At 40.4% G+C, this 14118-nt stretch overlaps 1 protein-coding gene across 5 annotated transcripts in view; it reads right to left on the bottom strand.

The window, feature by feature from the left end:
- Positions 1-14118, bottom strand: part of AFAP1 (actin filament associated protein 1) — a 120346-nt gene that overhangs the window by 53286 nt on the left and 52942 nt on the right. For all 5 annotated transcript variants that reach the window (XM_065836084.2, XM_065836085.2, XM_071808546.1 and 2 more), the window contains 2 exons: positions 13683-13811; positions 8321-8418 (listed from right to left, as the gene is read on the bottom strand). In XM_065836084.2, coding sequence (XP_065692156.1) covers positions 8321-8418; positions 13683-13809 — 225 coding nt within the window. In that variant the 5' untranslated portion in view covers positions 13810-13811. Of the gene's footprint in view, positions 1-8320; positions 8419-13682; positions 13812-14118 lie in introns of those variants that run through there.

Genomic DNA, 14118 nt, shown 5'->3' with positions numbered 1-14118 from the left:
GCAACTGACATTCATCTACCTGGACTTATGCAAAGCATATGACACTGTCCCACATGACATCCTTGTCTCTAAATTGGAGAGACATGGATCTGACAGATGGACAACTTGGTAGATAAGTAATTGGCTGGATGGTCACACTCCAAGAGCTGCAGTCAACAGCTTGATGTTCAAGTGGAGACTAGTGACAAGTGGCATTCCTCGAGGGTTGGTACTGGTACCGGGGCTGCTTAACATCTTAACAACATGGACAGTGGGACTGAGTGACCCCTCAGCAAGTTTGCTGACAACACCAAGCTGTGTGGTGCAGTTGACACACTGGAGGGAAGGGCTGACATCCAGGGGGACCTGGACAAGTTTGAGAGTTGGGCCCATGTGAACCTCATGAAGTTCAACAAGGCCAAGTGCCATGTCCTGCACATGGATCAGGGCAATCTCAAGCACAAATACAGTCTGGGCAGAAAATGGATCAAGAGCAGCCCTGAGGAAAAGGCCTTGAGAGTGTTTGTTGTTGAGAAACTCAACACGAGCTGACAATATGCACTTGCAGCCCAGAAAGCCAACCGTGTTCTGGGCTGCATCAAAAGAAGCTGGACCAGCAGGTCAAGGAAGGTGATTCTCCCTCTCTGCTCCACTGTCATGAGACCCCATGTGGAGTGCTGCATCCAGCTCAGGGGACCCAACATAAGAAGGACATGGACCTGTTTGAGTGAGGCCATAGGAAGGTGATGAAGATGATAAAAAGGCTGGAGCCTCTCTCCTTTAAAGACAGGCTGAGAGTTGGGGTTGTTCAGCCTGGAGAAGGCTCTGGGGAAACCTTCCAGTACCTAAAGGAGGCCTACAGGAAAGCTGGAGATGGATTTTTACAAGGGCATGTAGTGATAGAACAAGGGCTAATGGCTTTAAACTGAAAGAAGGTAGATTTAAATAGATATAAGGAAGAAATTCTACACCACGAGGGTGGTGAGGCACCGGAACAGGCTGTCCAGAGAAGCTGTGGATGACTCATCCCTGGAAGTGTTCAAGGGCAGGCTGGACAGAACTTTGAGCAACCTGGTCTCGTGGAAGGTGTCCCTGCCCATGGCAGGGGAGTTGGAACTAGTTCCCAATCCAGATCTTCTATGATTCAGATTTTATAATAAAGGATTATTACACAGCCAGTTGAAAGCATTACTCAGACAAAACAATATAGTTGACTCATATCAAGCCAAGGGTCTGGGTGTACCAAGAAGAGAGATGAGCTTTGATTAATGCCGGGGAATACTTACATGAATATTACATGAGAAAGATGAATCTGAATTTTAAGCAGCATGAGACCCTGAGAGATGGTTATTGTAGCTGTGCTCAAAGAGGTGTCTGTATTCCTCATCAGAGACAAAATCACCTTTCTCTTTCAGGAGTTATTAAGCTTATCCAGGGGCATGACATGACAGTGCAGACAAGACAAGGTAGTACAGTAAGAAAAGTGTGTGCAACATCATTTCAACTGGAATGATATTCTCTATGTGCCTGAGCATCGGTTCAAACAAAAACAACAGGATACTTTGGTACTTACTGCCCTAATTCCTTTCCCGCTTTTTTGTATACAGCACATTAATGAGAATGTTTAGAAAAGCAAATAGTCTGGTTCCTAACTGTCTGCACATGGAGGCTGTTTATGGGCAGGTATAGCACGGAAACAAGAAACCAAAAACCCGAGACCAGAAGTGTGACCTTGTTATGAAAAATGGTGGGACAATCTCCTATCAAATCTGCAGCATTAGTAATTTAATAGCTTTCTTCTGCGAAAGTCAAAGATCATTAGCATCTAGTAAAGACATAAAAGTGGATATGTAACTTCTCAATGATCATAGAATCAATCTGGTAAAGCAGTTCAGTCCTACTCTAAACTTGACCTTCCCTCATCCAGCTCAAGTGCAAATGCCAGGTACAGGCAGTACAGCTCATTCTAGCAGCTTAGCCATGAAGAAAGCTTTGAAATATGGTGAAATGCATTGTTCTGAAGGTATGTTATTAGTGAACTGAGAAGGAAATTAGTTTAACTAAGACTTTTCTGTGATACCATTTGCAAATGTGAAATAAATCATCAACAATAGGGCACTAACCCCACCAAAGGGAAATGGGAATGGCAACTACAGTGTCCTGCAAGACATGACCAACACTAAAAAGAGGCTGCAAACATTTCTTTATCCTTATTTCTTATGCAATCACATATGAAGACCAAAAGCATTCCACAGTCAAATCATGTCCAGAAGACTCTGCTGTTATGGTCACCCATAATCAAATTAGAATGTGAACTTAGATCAGTTGCACAGGAGAAAGGCTGATACAGGAAGTAGTACAATAGAACTGAACTATAGTTCAAAATGAGACTAACAGAGCCTTTCTTATATGCCATGGAGTGAAATGAAACCTGAGAGGAATCTGGTTGTTATTTCAAAGGATACCTGAGGCACAGGTACCAAGGTGAGGAAAAAAAGCTACTTAAACACAAGGAGAAATGCTGGCAATGAACACTGGGATGCTGGCACGGCCTTTAAAATTGAAATAGTGAGTTAAAGAAACTTCAGTTGTAGTAAATAGATTTTGGTAAGTTTTTGAAAGGGTTAATATTTTATAATTATTTGCAGGAAGAGTGACTGCACTGAATAATCAAAAAGGCTCCTTTTATTTTATTTATCCTGCATTACGGAAGAACTTTTTGAGATCTGTTCAAAGTGAAGTTATTAGACAGCTCTGAGTGAAACAACTGAATTTTTGTTGAGTTTATTCTTGTGGCTTTAAAAAATGTTCTGCAAGGAGAAAAACTCCGAGGCCAATACTAGCTTAAGATTATGTTTTAAGAATAACAGAGAATAACAACTACTTCTCAGTGTTAGAAGAAAAAGCAAGACAAAATAAAGATTCACAGCCATCCACCTAGGACACGAACCCCTTGCTTTTGTATGTCACTGAACTAACTGCACATTTTATAGGAATCCTTAAGACTGACACATCTTTTATTGTTGTTCAAAAAATGATTAATGTAATTGGTGATGTATCACCTTAAAATCCTTCTGATATCAGGATGATTTTTTTTCTTCTCCAAGGACACCATCTCCTTTCAGCAATTTTTAATAAATATCTGAGAGTATATCTGACAGGCAGTCAGATAAAGGGAGGCTGTCACATTGCTTCTCCACAATAGGAAACACATTTATATGAAACACTCCTACAGAGTGAATGTGCACATTGCAAGAAAAGGGTTGGAGGAAGATGACCTATCCTTTTGATTTATATCTACAGGGGTTCTGGCATTTTGCTGGACACTTGTTGTGGTTAAATAATTATTAAAATGTCAATATTCCAAGAAAAACAAAACTTATACTCAATTTTACTGTGAAAATCGTGCAAAAAAGCCAAGTGTGCTGTTTGATTTTGTTGGACCGCATAGTGCACTGAAATCACCAACTGTCAGATGTGATATGACAACCAAATGTTTGGAAGCTAGAAGTATTCTGTCACTATCATGCTGTGGATAATTTATGCCATTAATCTTCAGGCAGATCTGAACAGCAGGACACATCGCATAGTATCCGATTGCCTCAGCGGAAAAGGCACTTCAAGGCAACTTGGTGATAGTGCAATGATGGGACCCCAGCTGCTAAACCACCAGCAGCACTTTAAAATATGCAGAGAGCATTGGCTCTGTTATTCGTCCAAGCCCGTCATCTAGCACTGTGTCTTGCCTGTTAAGCACAGGGGAATATCATAAAAGTACAGGAAAGACATGGACCTGTTGGAGAGGGGCCAGAGGAGGCCACCAAGATGATCAGAGGGCTGGAACACCTCTCCTATGAGGACAGGCTGAGAGAGTTGATGTTGTTCAGCCTGGAGAAGAGAAGGCCTTTCGGTACTTAAAAGAAGCCTACAGGAAGGATGGGGATGGACTTTTCAGAAGGGTGTGTTATGACAGGAAAAGGGGTAATGGTTTTCAAGTAAAAGAGGGGAGATTCAGGTTTGACATGAGGGAGACTTTTTTTTTTTTTACAGTGAGTGGGGTGAAATACTGGAACAGGTTGCCCAGAGAGGTGGTGGATACCCCATCCCTGGAAACATCCCGGGCCAGGCTGGATGGGGCTCTGAGCAACGTGATCTGGTTAAAGATGTCCCTGGTCATTGCAGGGGGGTTGGACTAGATGGCCTTTGAAAGTCTCTTCCAACCCAAACTATGCTATGATTCTATGAAAAGTAGCTGCTAAGGTAGAGATGGAGAAAGAAGTCTAAAATACAGGAGCCCTTGCAGCAAGCTGATTCAAGAGGGGAAAACCAATAACGTTATTTCAAACATGGTGATCTGCTCCTCTGCTGCTGACCCAGGCAAAGCTCCCACAGCTGTTGGCTTTGTATGCATCCCAGCAAGCACATATTAAAGCACCCAGGTAAGTGGCACTTCAGTTCTGCAGCAGAACCTCAAGTTGCCCTTAAGCTCATGTCCTTCGTCTGTAGCTTTTACTTCACTGTCCATCTGAAGCAGATGTGTGCACAGGACAGAGTGAGGATTTGCGCTTTCTAAGCTTGACAGAAAGTCTGCTAGACCAGGTGTAGGTAAAGGAATGTATACAGAAAAAGAAAATTACTAGGAGATTGTGTGATTAGTTATTCACTTCACCCAAGTATATGCAAGGTCCAAATTCGTCCCTTGATTTTAAGACCTGATCCAAAGCCCACCGAGTCCAGGAAAACTCTCTGGGCTTTAATGTGTTTTAATAACTGGAGACTTCATTTAAACTGTTAACAGCATGTCTCTAAATAAAATGAATTTTATACTCTTTGCTCATGGGCTGATGAATAACAAAACTGATACAGGATTTGGCCTGAATAAATATGCAGGTCTATTTACAGATTTACAAAGGAAACCTTGCACCGCACCTGCCCACACATAATTCTGGCTCCTGGCACTACTTTAAGGAGTATTGAATTCCTTCCCACCCACACATCTTTACATAAGTAAAAGCTTAAACATCAATTCAGACTAAACATTTTTGAATGCAGAATCCCTTGAGTGCCACAAAAAGAAACAGTGGTGTAAATGAAACTTTAATTTCCATCATGCTCAATAACTGATGTGCTAAAAACATTGATTTTAAAATAGTGCATAGTTTATTTAAAGTTACCGATTCCCACTTCCAGTAAATTACTGTGTTCCAGCAGCACATTGTGTTTCCACTGGATGCTGAGACCACCACTAGATGTTATTCATCAAGTGGAAAAAGTTTCTGTCCTAAATATCTGAGAAAAAGAGGAGACATACAACATGATTTCCAACTAGCCATGTGAAGAAGGGCAACCTGGAACAGAATTTCCTGGCCTCTGGGTGGGCCCAGGGGATTACTTCCACTCGACTATGAAAGCACAGTCTATGAAAAGTAGCTAGGAAAGGTAGCACAGTGTTTGTTTCACTGACCAATGTAATTGTATACAGTTTCTACAGAGACTAGCATCATCAGCTACAAATTTTTAGAACTCCTTTTATTTATGGTAGTTGAAAATCACCATGCAGGAGCATTAATGGAAGGGAAAATTAGATCTCAGACACTCTCACTGATGTCCAGCCCGGTGTAAAAAGAAAGATAATACAACAGTCTCTATCACATCTAATAATAATGAGAGGCTAACAAAGAGGCATCTAATACAGAAAGGTTTCCAGAAAACAGCTAATGGTCATTTCCATTAGTTACCATGAATTCTGGAGAGTTTCAAACAGTCAGACTGGGGTCTGAGATTTTCACAGTGTCCAAAGGTCAAAAAGCTGATAATTTTGTCCTTCCCTTCTGACTCCACCTGGTCTCTTGCAGGATGACAGTAGTCTGTCATCTTTTTCGCAAATTATGATGTGCTAGCATCTTAAAATAGCAAAACTCATAACCAGTATTTGGATAATGCAGGACAATGAGAGGCCTGGGACATTTCCTGACTGATCTCAAAGTGGCACTGACACCAGAAAGGGAGGTGAAAACCACCCTTGCCTGGAAGTAGCAACAAAATTGCAGAAAAATTGGCAAAAATCAGCTTCCACCACTATGGAAAAAACAACTCAACTTGGTGACTTCACCAAGGTGAAAGCGTCAACAGCATTACGGGCAGGTCAGAGGGGAAGGCCATGTTCAGCCTCCACTTTACCAGGCTCAGCCTAGGAAGACCGCACTCCAGACCAGCCAGCTCTGTGTCAACTTCCACAGTAATTCCCACTGTATCTCAGACAAATATTTTTGTTACTCCAAAGTCCAAACTGAACTACTGCAAAAACCAGTTTTGACCTCCTGGACCTAATTCATACTTCACACTGTTTCACTTGCTGCAGCTGTACCAACTTTAAGGGAATTTACACATTAGTGTATGAGAAAGGAAAAGAAGAAAAGTAGGTCAGTTGTCTTTAGAAAAACAACCTCAATCTTCAGAGCAAATTTATTAAACTCAACCTCCATAAATATGAGAGAATGAGGATCTCAGTTGGCTTGAGTTTACGAAGCTAACACCTGAAGTCTACATTTCAAAGGCATGTGCACTTTGCATAAATTTCCTGCCTCTCATCAACCCCTTCCCTTGTAATTTATGCTATATGCATCTTGAATTAAAGAAAAATAATCATTTTCAAGCACTGTTAACCATGAAATGGATTCTCTAGGTTTCACTGCATATTAATAGGATGGATTTTGCAGTCATTCAAATCTATGCATAATTATTTTACAGCATCACTTTTAGTTGAGTGGGGGTTGTTCAGCCAGGAAAAGAGAAGGCTCTGGGAAAACCTTATAGCAGCCTTTCAGTACCTAAAGGGGACCTACAAGAAAGATGGAGAGGGACTTTTTACACGGGCATGTAGCGATAGAACAAGGGCTAATGGCTTTAAACTGAAAGAGGGTAGATTTAGATTAGATATATGGAAGAAATTCTTCCCCATGAGCGTGGCGAGGCCCTGGAACAGGCTGCCCAGAGAAGCTGTGGATGCCTCATCCCTGGAAGTGTTCAAGGCCAGGCTGGATGGGGCTTTGAGCACCTGGTCTAGCGGAAGGTGTCCCTGCCCATGGCAGGGGAGTTGAAACTGGACCCCAATTCAAACCATTTCATGAATCTGTGATTTTATGAATTAAAATAAAAATGAAAAAAACCTTGTTCAGGTCACAAATCAAAAGTTGGTAGCACTCAGGGAGAAACTATGTTTAAGGTGTTCTATGTAACAGAAGTTTGCTGGGTGTTTTTACTTTGTTCTGCAGTACGTAACATTCTTCACCATCAAATAAAGTTTATGATGAAAGGCTAGTCAACAGTTCGATCTGACAAATTAGTTATTACATTCATACGGTGCTATTGCCTTATAAATATCTTATAACTTCGCCTAAATGCGATAACAGAGTTAACACAGTAAAATGAAGCAGAACATTAGTCATCCAGTTGCTCTGCCCCTGTAAGATCCATCTGTACTTCCTGCTTCAGCCAATGAACGTGTGTCCTCACGGATTGCCCTTATCACTATGCACAAAATTTTCCACAAATGAATAGAAAGATGGAAAACTTATCAGTATTAGGGAAAAGGCAGTGTTCACCTTTAACAGGTTAAACCAGGATTGGTCTACGCTTCTCTAAAAAAAAGACTGAAAATGTTTTCTTCAAATCTACTGTAAAAAACAGAGGAACATTAAAATTTGTTTATAGCTTATTCTGTAACAAGACAGCTGCTGCCAACTGGAGGAACTGAATTACAGATCTCAATTAGTATCTTTGCTATAAACATCTCTGAGAACACACACTTCTACTTTTTCTACAGGGAATTTCCTACCCAGAGACTCCACACAAAACAGCACTAAAGGCTTTTTTTTAAAAAAAAGGAAGCATTCTTCCCTCATTCTAAAACTCTGCACCTTCTTTTTTCAGCTATCAAGGGGAAGCCTTCTCATAAGGCTTGCTCCAGGCGAAGCTAATCCTCAAAATCATAAGAAATTGGCTGTGACCTGTGGGTTTGGCCAGGCTAACCTCCAATACATGGCAGGTCAACCTTTGAAGTTAAGATTAAGTTGTGCAGACTTTTACCATTTGAATTTTGGAAATTATCAGAGATTGCAATTCCACAGCCTTTACAGGTGACCTGATCCTGGGCTTATTTCATAAGGAATTTTTTGCCTTGTCTTCTGCAAATTAAACCCAGTTCCCTCAATCAGACCAGAGGTGAGAGGAATAATTTTCGTGGACCTGCAGGTTCCTGCCCCTTGTAACCATTTCTGTTTATGCTTCTCACAAACATATTCTATCTTCTATATATTTATATATTTAAATTAACACTCACCAGCCACTGCTGAGGTATTTCTGGCAGAGGCATTTGAGGAGGTGCTGGCAAACTGTTGGCAACTTCTTGCTTCTGTACATGTTCTTTTATTTCAAAACCTGTCGAAGAGCAACAGACATCACTTAACACTTTGGTGGACGCAAATGTGACATTTTTTCCACACGTGGATACCATGTCTGACTGTCACACACTGAAATCTGGCACAAAGTGGTGCTCACAGCCTAACTCCCAAGTGCGGTTACTGAGGCAGGACTGGAAGAATGCTGGGAATTCAGGAATTTAATCAAGCAGAACAAACACATACTTACTCTATATGATAAAGACATATATGCTATTTGGATCAACAAATACCAGACAGAAAAAATCTACAGGAAATCATTCTGAACTGCCTATCCATCTGGAACTTGAAGGCTGAAGCAGCTACAATTCAAATATGCTGCCAGGTGTCTGCCATACAGATTAAACCATTTATGGGGGGAAGACACTACACTTGTGAACATCTCAATGGTACCATACAGTGAACAAAACACGGTCATCCCATGACCAGTATGTGGCTGGCTGCCTTTTACTAGTGGAGATGAGCAACACTTGTTCCCATGGAACATTTTGGATGGGCACGACCATCCTGCAGAAAGGAGTCCAAAACCACCTTTCATGCCAGAAGAGTTGGTAAGAGGGGAGAAGAAGAGGCCTTGCCTCCCTCCCTTCCTGGTAGCGATAATGATAGCTATTTGGCTAAGCCCACAGTGCCCGTGATCCCTGAGATCCCTGCTGTCCCCACTGCCTCTGATCACCGAGCTGTGGTGTGAGTCTGCACAAGTCCTTGGAGATGCAGGATGCTACAACACTGCAACCCAGAGCACTTTGCTGCTGAGGGCACATTGCCCTAACCAACTCACCATTAGCAGAACCACACACTAAGCATGTTTCCCACCATTTCCTTTTCCCTCTCATTTTTTTTAAATAATCCCACAGTTTTCCAGGCGAATTTGAAAAGGGAAAAGGAGCCAAATGCGAAAGCCGCTTTCACAGTCCTTTGTATTGCTTCTTCCTACCAAAGGAAAACAGGAGTGAACCCACTCATTCTGAGTTTTTGACACAACAGTTTAAATCCCAGTTGAACTCGCTTCATAAGAACATGATACTGTTTATTTTTCTAAATATCAAAAGGGAAATTAGGGTGCATCTCCTTGATGTTCTGGCAAAAAATCAGTCAATGGACTGTACCCTGCTTACCCCTAAACTGAATTTAGCTCCTCATGTTTAGTTTAGTTTTTAAAATATATATTTACATAGTCAAATGCATGTCTTTTGGTGAGGATCATATAATTCTTAAAAATGTAATCAATGATGAAATGTTTCTTGTCATAATAACCCAGTCCCACTGGCTGTGAATTCATGGATGGAAAAACAACACTGATAAAATAAACTGGCTCTAAGGGCCACAGATTCTTTCTTCTTCCTACAAATCAAGAGGGGATTACTCATGGGAAACATTCCAATTTTCTTTTTTTCAGTATAACTTGCACTTGTTCTTCCTTGTGTAGGACGAATCCTGATTATGACTGCTATTCATCTCAAAGTTTCCCATAACAACCAGAAGTCAAATATGATGGGTTTTTTACTGGACAAAAAAAACAAACAAACCAAAACAAACCAAAAAAACCCCCAACAACAAAACAGAAGAAAAAAACCCACTATTCCATGTGAATCCTATTGACTCTGTAAAATTAGTTTTTCCCCAGTCTTAAACTGTCTTTAAGCCAGGACCTGCTCTAACATTTATTTTCTTCTACAAATTGTATAGCAAAGTCAGTATTATAGGTTTACAGCATCAAGTCCTTTTAAAGAAAACAGGCGATATTGACAGTCATATTAAATGACTAAGTCCACCAAGAGTTCTTTTTCCAAAATAAACTGTTTGTGTCTTTGTTTTCTAGAAAAAAGAATGAGTTTCAGAAGGAAATGCCAAGTGTTTTGTTCAGCCCTATAATTGATCGGGCATGCCAAGGCTTAGGAAGAAAAATAAAGTTTATAGTTTTACCAGCTATTCACAGTAATCACTGGTTTGGATGTGGGGCAGATCGAGGCCGAGTAACTATGACCTGAAGAACACATCTGCCTGGCCCAGTTCTCTTGGTTGTAGATATTAAACGAAGAAAACATTGTGCATTTGGGAGATGGAACAAAACAAGGCAAAAGGTTTCTGAAGATTTCCCCAAGTAAGAACTTACTGAGTTTAAAGTGTTTTACTAAAAGCCAACCAGCCCATTACAATAATTTCCACACCTTTACAAAGAAAAACATAATTGTCCACTTCCAGATGTTATAAAGAACTCAGCCAGTTCCCAGTTGCACAGATCCTTCATTACTGTTCCCCGTTGATCTTAAATGGTTTGCTCAGGCAATTGAAATATCCTGTTGGATTCACACAGTTGATTTTTGCAAATGCATTCAAAGAGTCTGAACTCAGCACAGTCCTCAGGCTACTTAAACTGTGCCAGCGACCCAAGAGCTCTGGTGGAGTTATGTGGGTGGAGTAAAACAACATCTTGAAAAACAGACTCCAAATGACAGTTCAGCTTAGTTACAGAGTACTGTGGGGTTATGCATCTTTTATTGCTTTTAACTTTAATGAAGGGATAAATAGTTTCAAAGGGATGGGAGTACTGAATGTTATAACTGATAAAAAAAGCAGCAGGGTCAACTCCAGTAAAGTACACAACTTCTTGGGTATTTTCACACACACTTGAAGCCAGCACAGGATGGCAGAGCTCCCAAGGAGGCAGCTCCTCTCCTCTCCTTCCCTGCCCTGTTCCTGTCCCTGCACCAACCTCTCCTCTGTGCCAGCGTAAGCATCTGTGTGGCCTCAGGTTGAACCAGACCAGGGAACTGACACTGGTTAGGACTAAACCCGCAAAAAAATGCAAATAATGCTTGTGCTAGCAGAAAGGAAGATGCAATACATGATGAGCAAGAATGAGTAGCCTGGGGAGAGAAACGGGATGCTTTTTTTAGAGTCCATGCTACCTTACACTCTATTAAAACTACAGTTCCATAAACCAGAGTTTATAGACATATCAAGTATAGTCCTGTGACCTCTTGCTTAACTGAACTATGGGATTTCCTTGAATTAATTCTTGTTTGAACTAGAGTACATCTTTTAGCAAAATACTCCATCTTGATAAAATGCCAGCAATGGCATGCAGACCTTACTAAGTTCTTCCACTAGTTCACATCTTCAGTGCTCAAAACATGTGCTTTATTTCCACTTTGAAACAAACATTTAGCCACTGCACACTGTTTTTTTGTTGTGTAAATCTAAGCTCATTTGCAGCCATTCATTTTTTTACATTGAGATTAATTGTGATACCTCATTTTGGATAATTTGAAGGCATATTTTTGGATCCTTTAACCACTTTTACAACTTTTATTTGAAATGTGTCCTTGAATATAGGCACTAGAAATGGATAAAATGTTCCAGTAACAACTGCACGGAGCCAGGCCCTACCACTTAACATATGGCTTTCGTATGGATCTTGTTAATGGATGGATCCTCTAATAGGATGTAATGGATCTTGTTATAGATCCTGTAATAGGCTTTAAAACCTAAATAGTAGATGCTGAAAAGTAAAAAGCTATGGTCCTTGGGTCTTTTTATTCTTGGCCACATCTATAGTCATAAATTAAACATGCCTGGGAAGGTGCTGTGGTTGTGAAGAAATTTATATCCATACAGTTATTCTGTCACCCTTCAAAACCAAGGTGGAGGGTGATTATTTTCAACTGTCTGTTTGGAACAGATCTTTGCCTGTGCTCATTCTCAAATCATGCCTAGGAACTGATAGAGGAGACAAGTCAGCTCAGGCCAAACCCATGCCAAGGACTACTCTGTAATTTAACAGCATAAATAATTGAGTTCCAGGAACCAGAAACATACCAAGTACTGTTTAATTTACTAGTAGAGCAGTAGTTTTTGTGTCCTGAAACACCACCCACAATCCAGAAGAAAAGGATATGACAATCCTTCCTTGTGTTTGAAAAGCTGGCAACAGAATGTTGTCTGACTTCTTGAAGAAGTCAAATGTTTTTCATATTAAATCTAGTTTAAAAGGTTAGAAGAACACAGTGTCAGATCAGTATTGTTGAGGTTATTTTAAATTCCTGTAAAATACAGCTGTTTCTAAACATATCTATTGGAGGTTCACATGTATAGATTTTGTTTTTGAGGAGTCTGGTATATTTTGATCAGCTTTTGGAGCATGAATCCCCCTTCCACAACATGTGAAATTGGTACATGCCTCCTTCTCTCTTTAATAAAGTAAAACCAGCAATGGGTCTTTAAGAATGTCAAAACCGAAATAAGGACAATCACCATTTTCAATTTCATCTCCTTGGACTTGCATTCTGGGGCAAAAATTATTTCTTTACTGAAGAGGGGAAACTCTGCATCAAACAAGACCATATTTTTTTTAGTACTGGAGAAGAAACAAATCATGAGAACTGCAGCTGCTCACAATGTGGCACTTTTCTTCAACACACTCTGGTATTTTTTGAAAATCTAAACACTGGGGGTTTCCACTGACAGTATTTCTGCTAAATGTAGGAGAGACAGAGGTCTTACAGCCCAGATGCCTCTTTATACAGAAAGGTGCTGCAAGGAAATAACAGGAGTACTCTTCGAAAAAAAATTAGGGTTGTTTTTCATATAAGCCCTGTGGAAAGGTTGCTGTACACAGTGAACCACTTATACTGCATTCAGTTCCATAATCCTGATGGAGACAAAAGCAACCATGCAATCAGAATGGTTTTAGATAGGAAAAAAAGGGGAAAGTGATTATAATTCTAATTGCAAAATGCAAACAAAGTATGCTGACAGCCATTTCCTAGCTCTGGCTTGGCACTCCTGTATCAGTCACACATCACTTCAATATCAAGACTTTTGATGGATTTGGGTCATTTGACAGAGACACAGCATGCAGTACCCACACATCTATAAAATGCTGCTGTGCCCAGCACTCCCTGATGCAATATTATTTTTCCATCAAAACTCATAAATAGCATTGCTGCCACTAGTAAAATGAAGTAACCACTCTATCAGCAGAAGCAAAAACCTTTTATCTAGCACGTAATTTTGTGGCTGGGTTCACCCATGTGCACCCAAGATACTTCCAGTATGCCATTTGCTATATTTTATTGCCGAACATGAAGGAAAGCATTTAGGAAAGATACACTTTGGCTTCACCCTGTCATTCCATGTTCCTTCAATTTAGGGCTTGTCTTTAGCCCTGAAAGCTATTTCACTGAGCACAGACTTATTCTGTGCATTCTGCAAGCAAGGAAACCCACCCATGACACTGACCTTTTGATGACTGTATCCTCAAGAGGATGTTAGTTATTACTGCCTTCTTCTCCCTGACAGTAGAAGTTAGATATTCATGGTCCAGAAGTTCAAGAAACAAACGCAGCTCAACTATTAACTCTTCCATGGCTGAAAGACAAAAAAAATATTACTTTTTCTAAAAAGTTCCCTTAGATAAAGTACACAGTAAATTCTCATTTATTTACACTCATAGTTATTTTCTAGCATTTCTTAAAAAAATTATGGTCATCCCTGCAGGAAAGAGACTGTATTCATCAATAAAACCCATTGACTGGCCCACTGGTGAGCCTTACTGGCATTTGTTGCAGTTACCTCAAAACTGATGCAGAAAAGACAGTTCTCACACACCACATCATCAAATCAGCACTAGACAAAAGTATAATAAGTGTAGGAGTGATAGCCATCTCCTTTTCTA

This window comes from Patagioenas fasciata, chromosome 4 (genome assembly GCF_037038585.1).
Source record: "Patagioenas fasciata isolate bPatFas1 chromosome 4, bPatFas1.hap1, whole genome shotgun sequence".
Taxonomy (NCBI): domain Eukaryota; kingdom Metazoa; phylum Chordata; class Aves; order Columbiformes; family Columbidae; genus Patagioenas; species Patagioenas fasciata.
The sequence above is the reverse complement of the archived record's forward strand: the minus strand, read 5'-3'. Positions and strand labels throughout refer to the sequence as shown.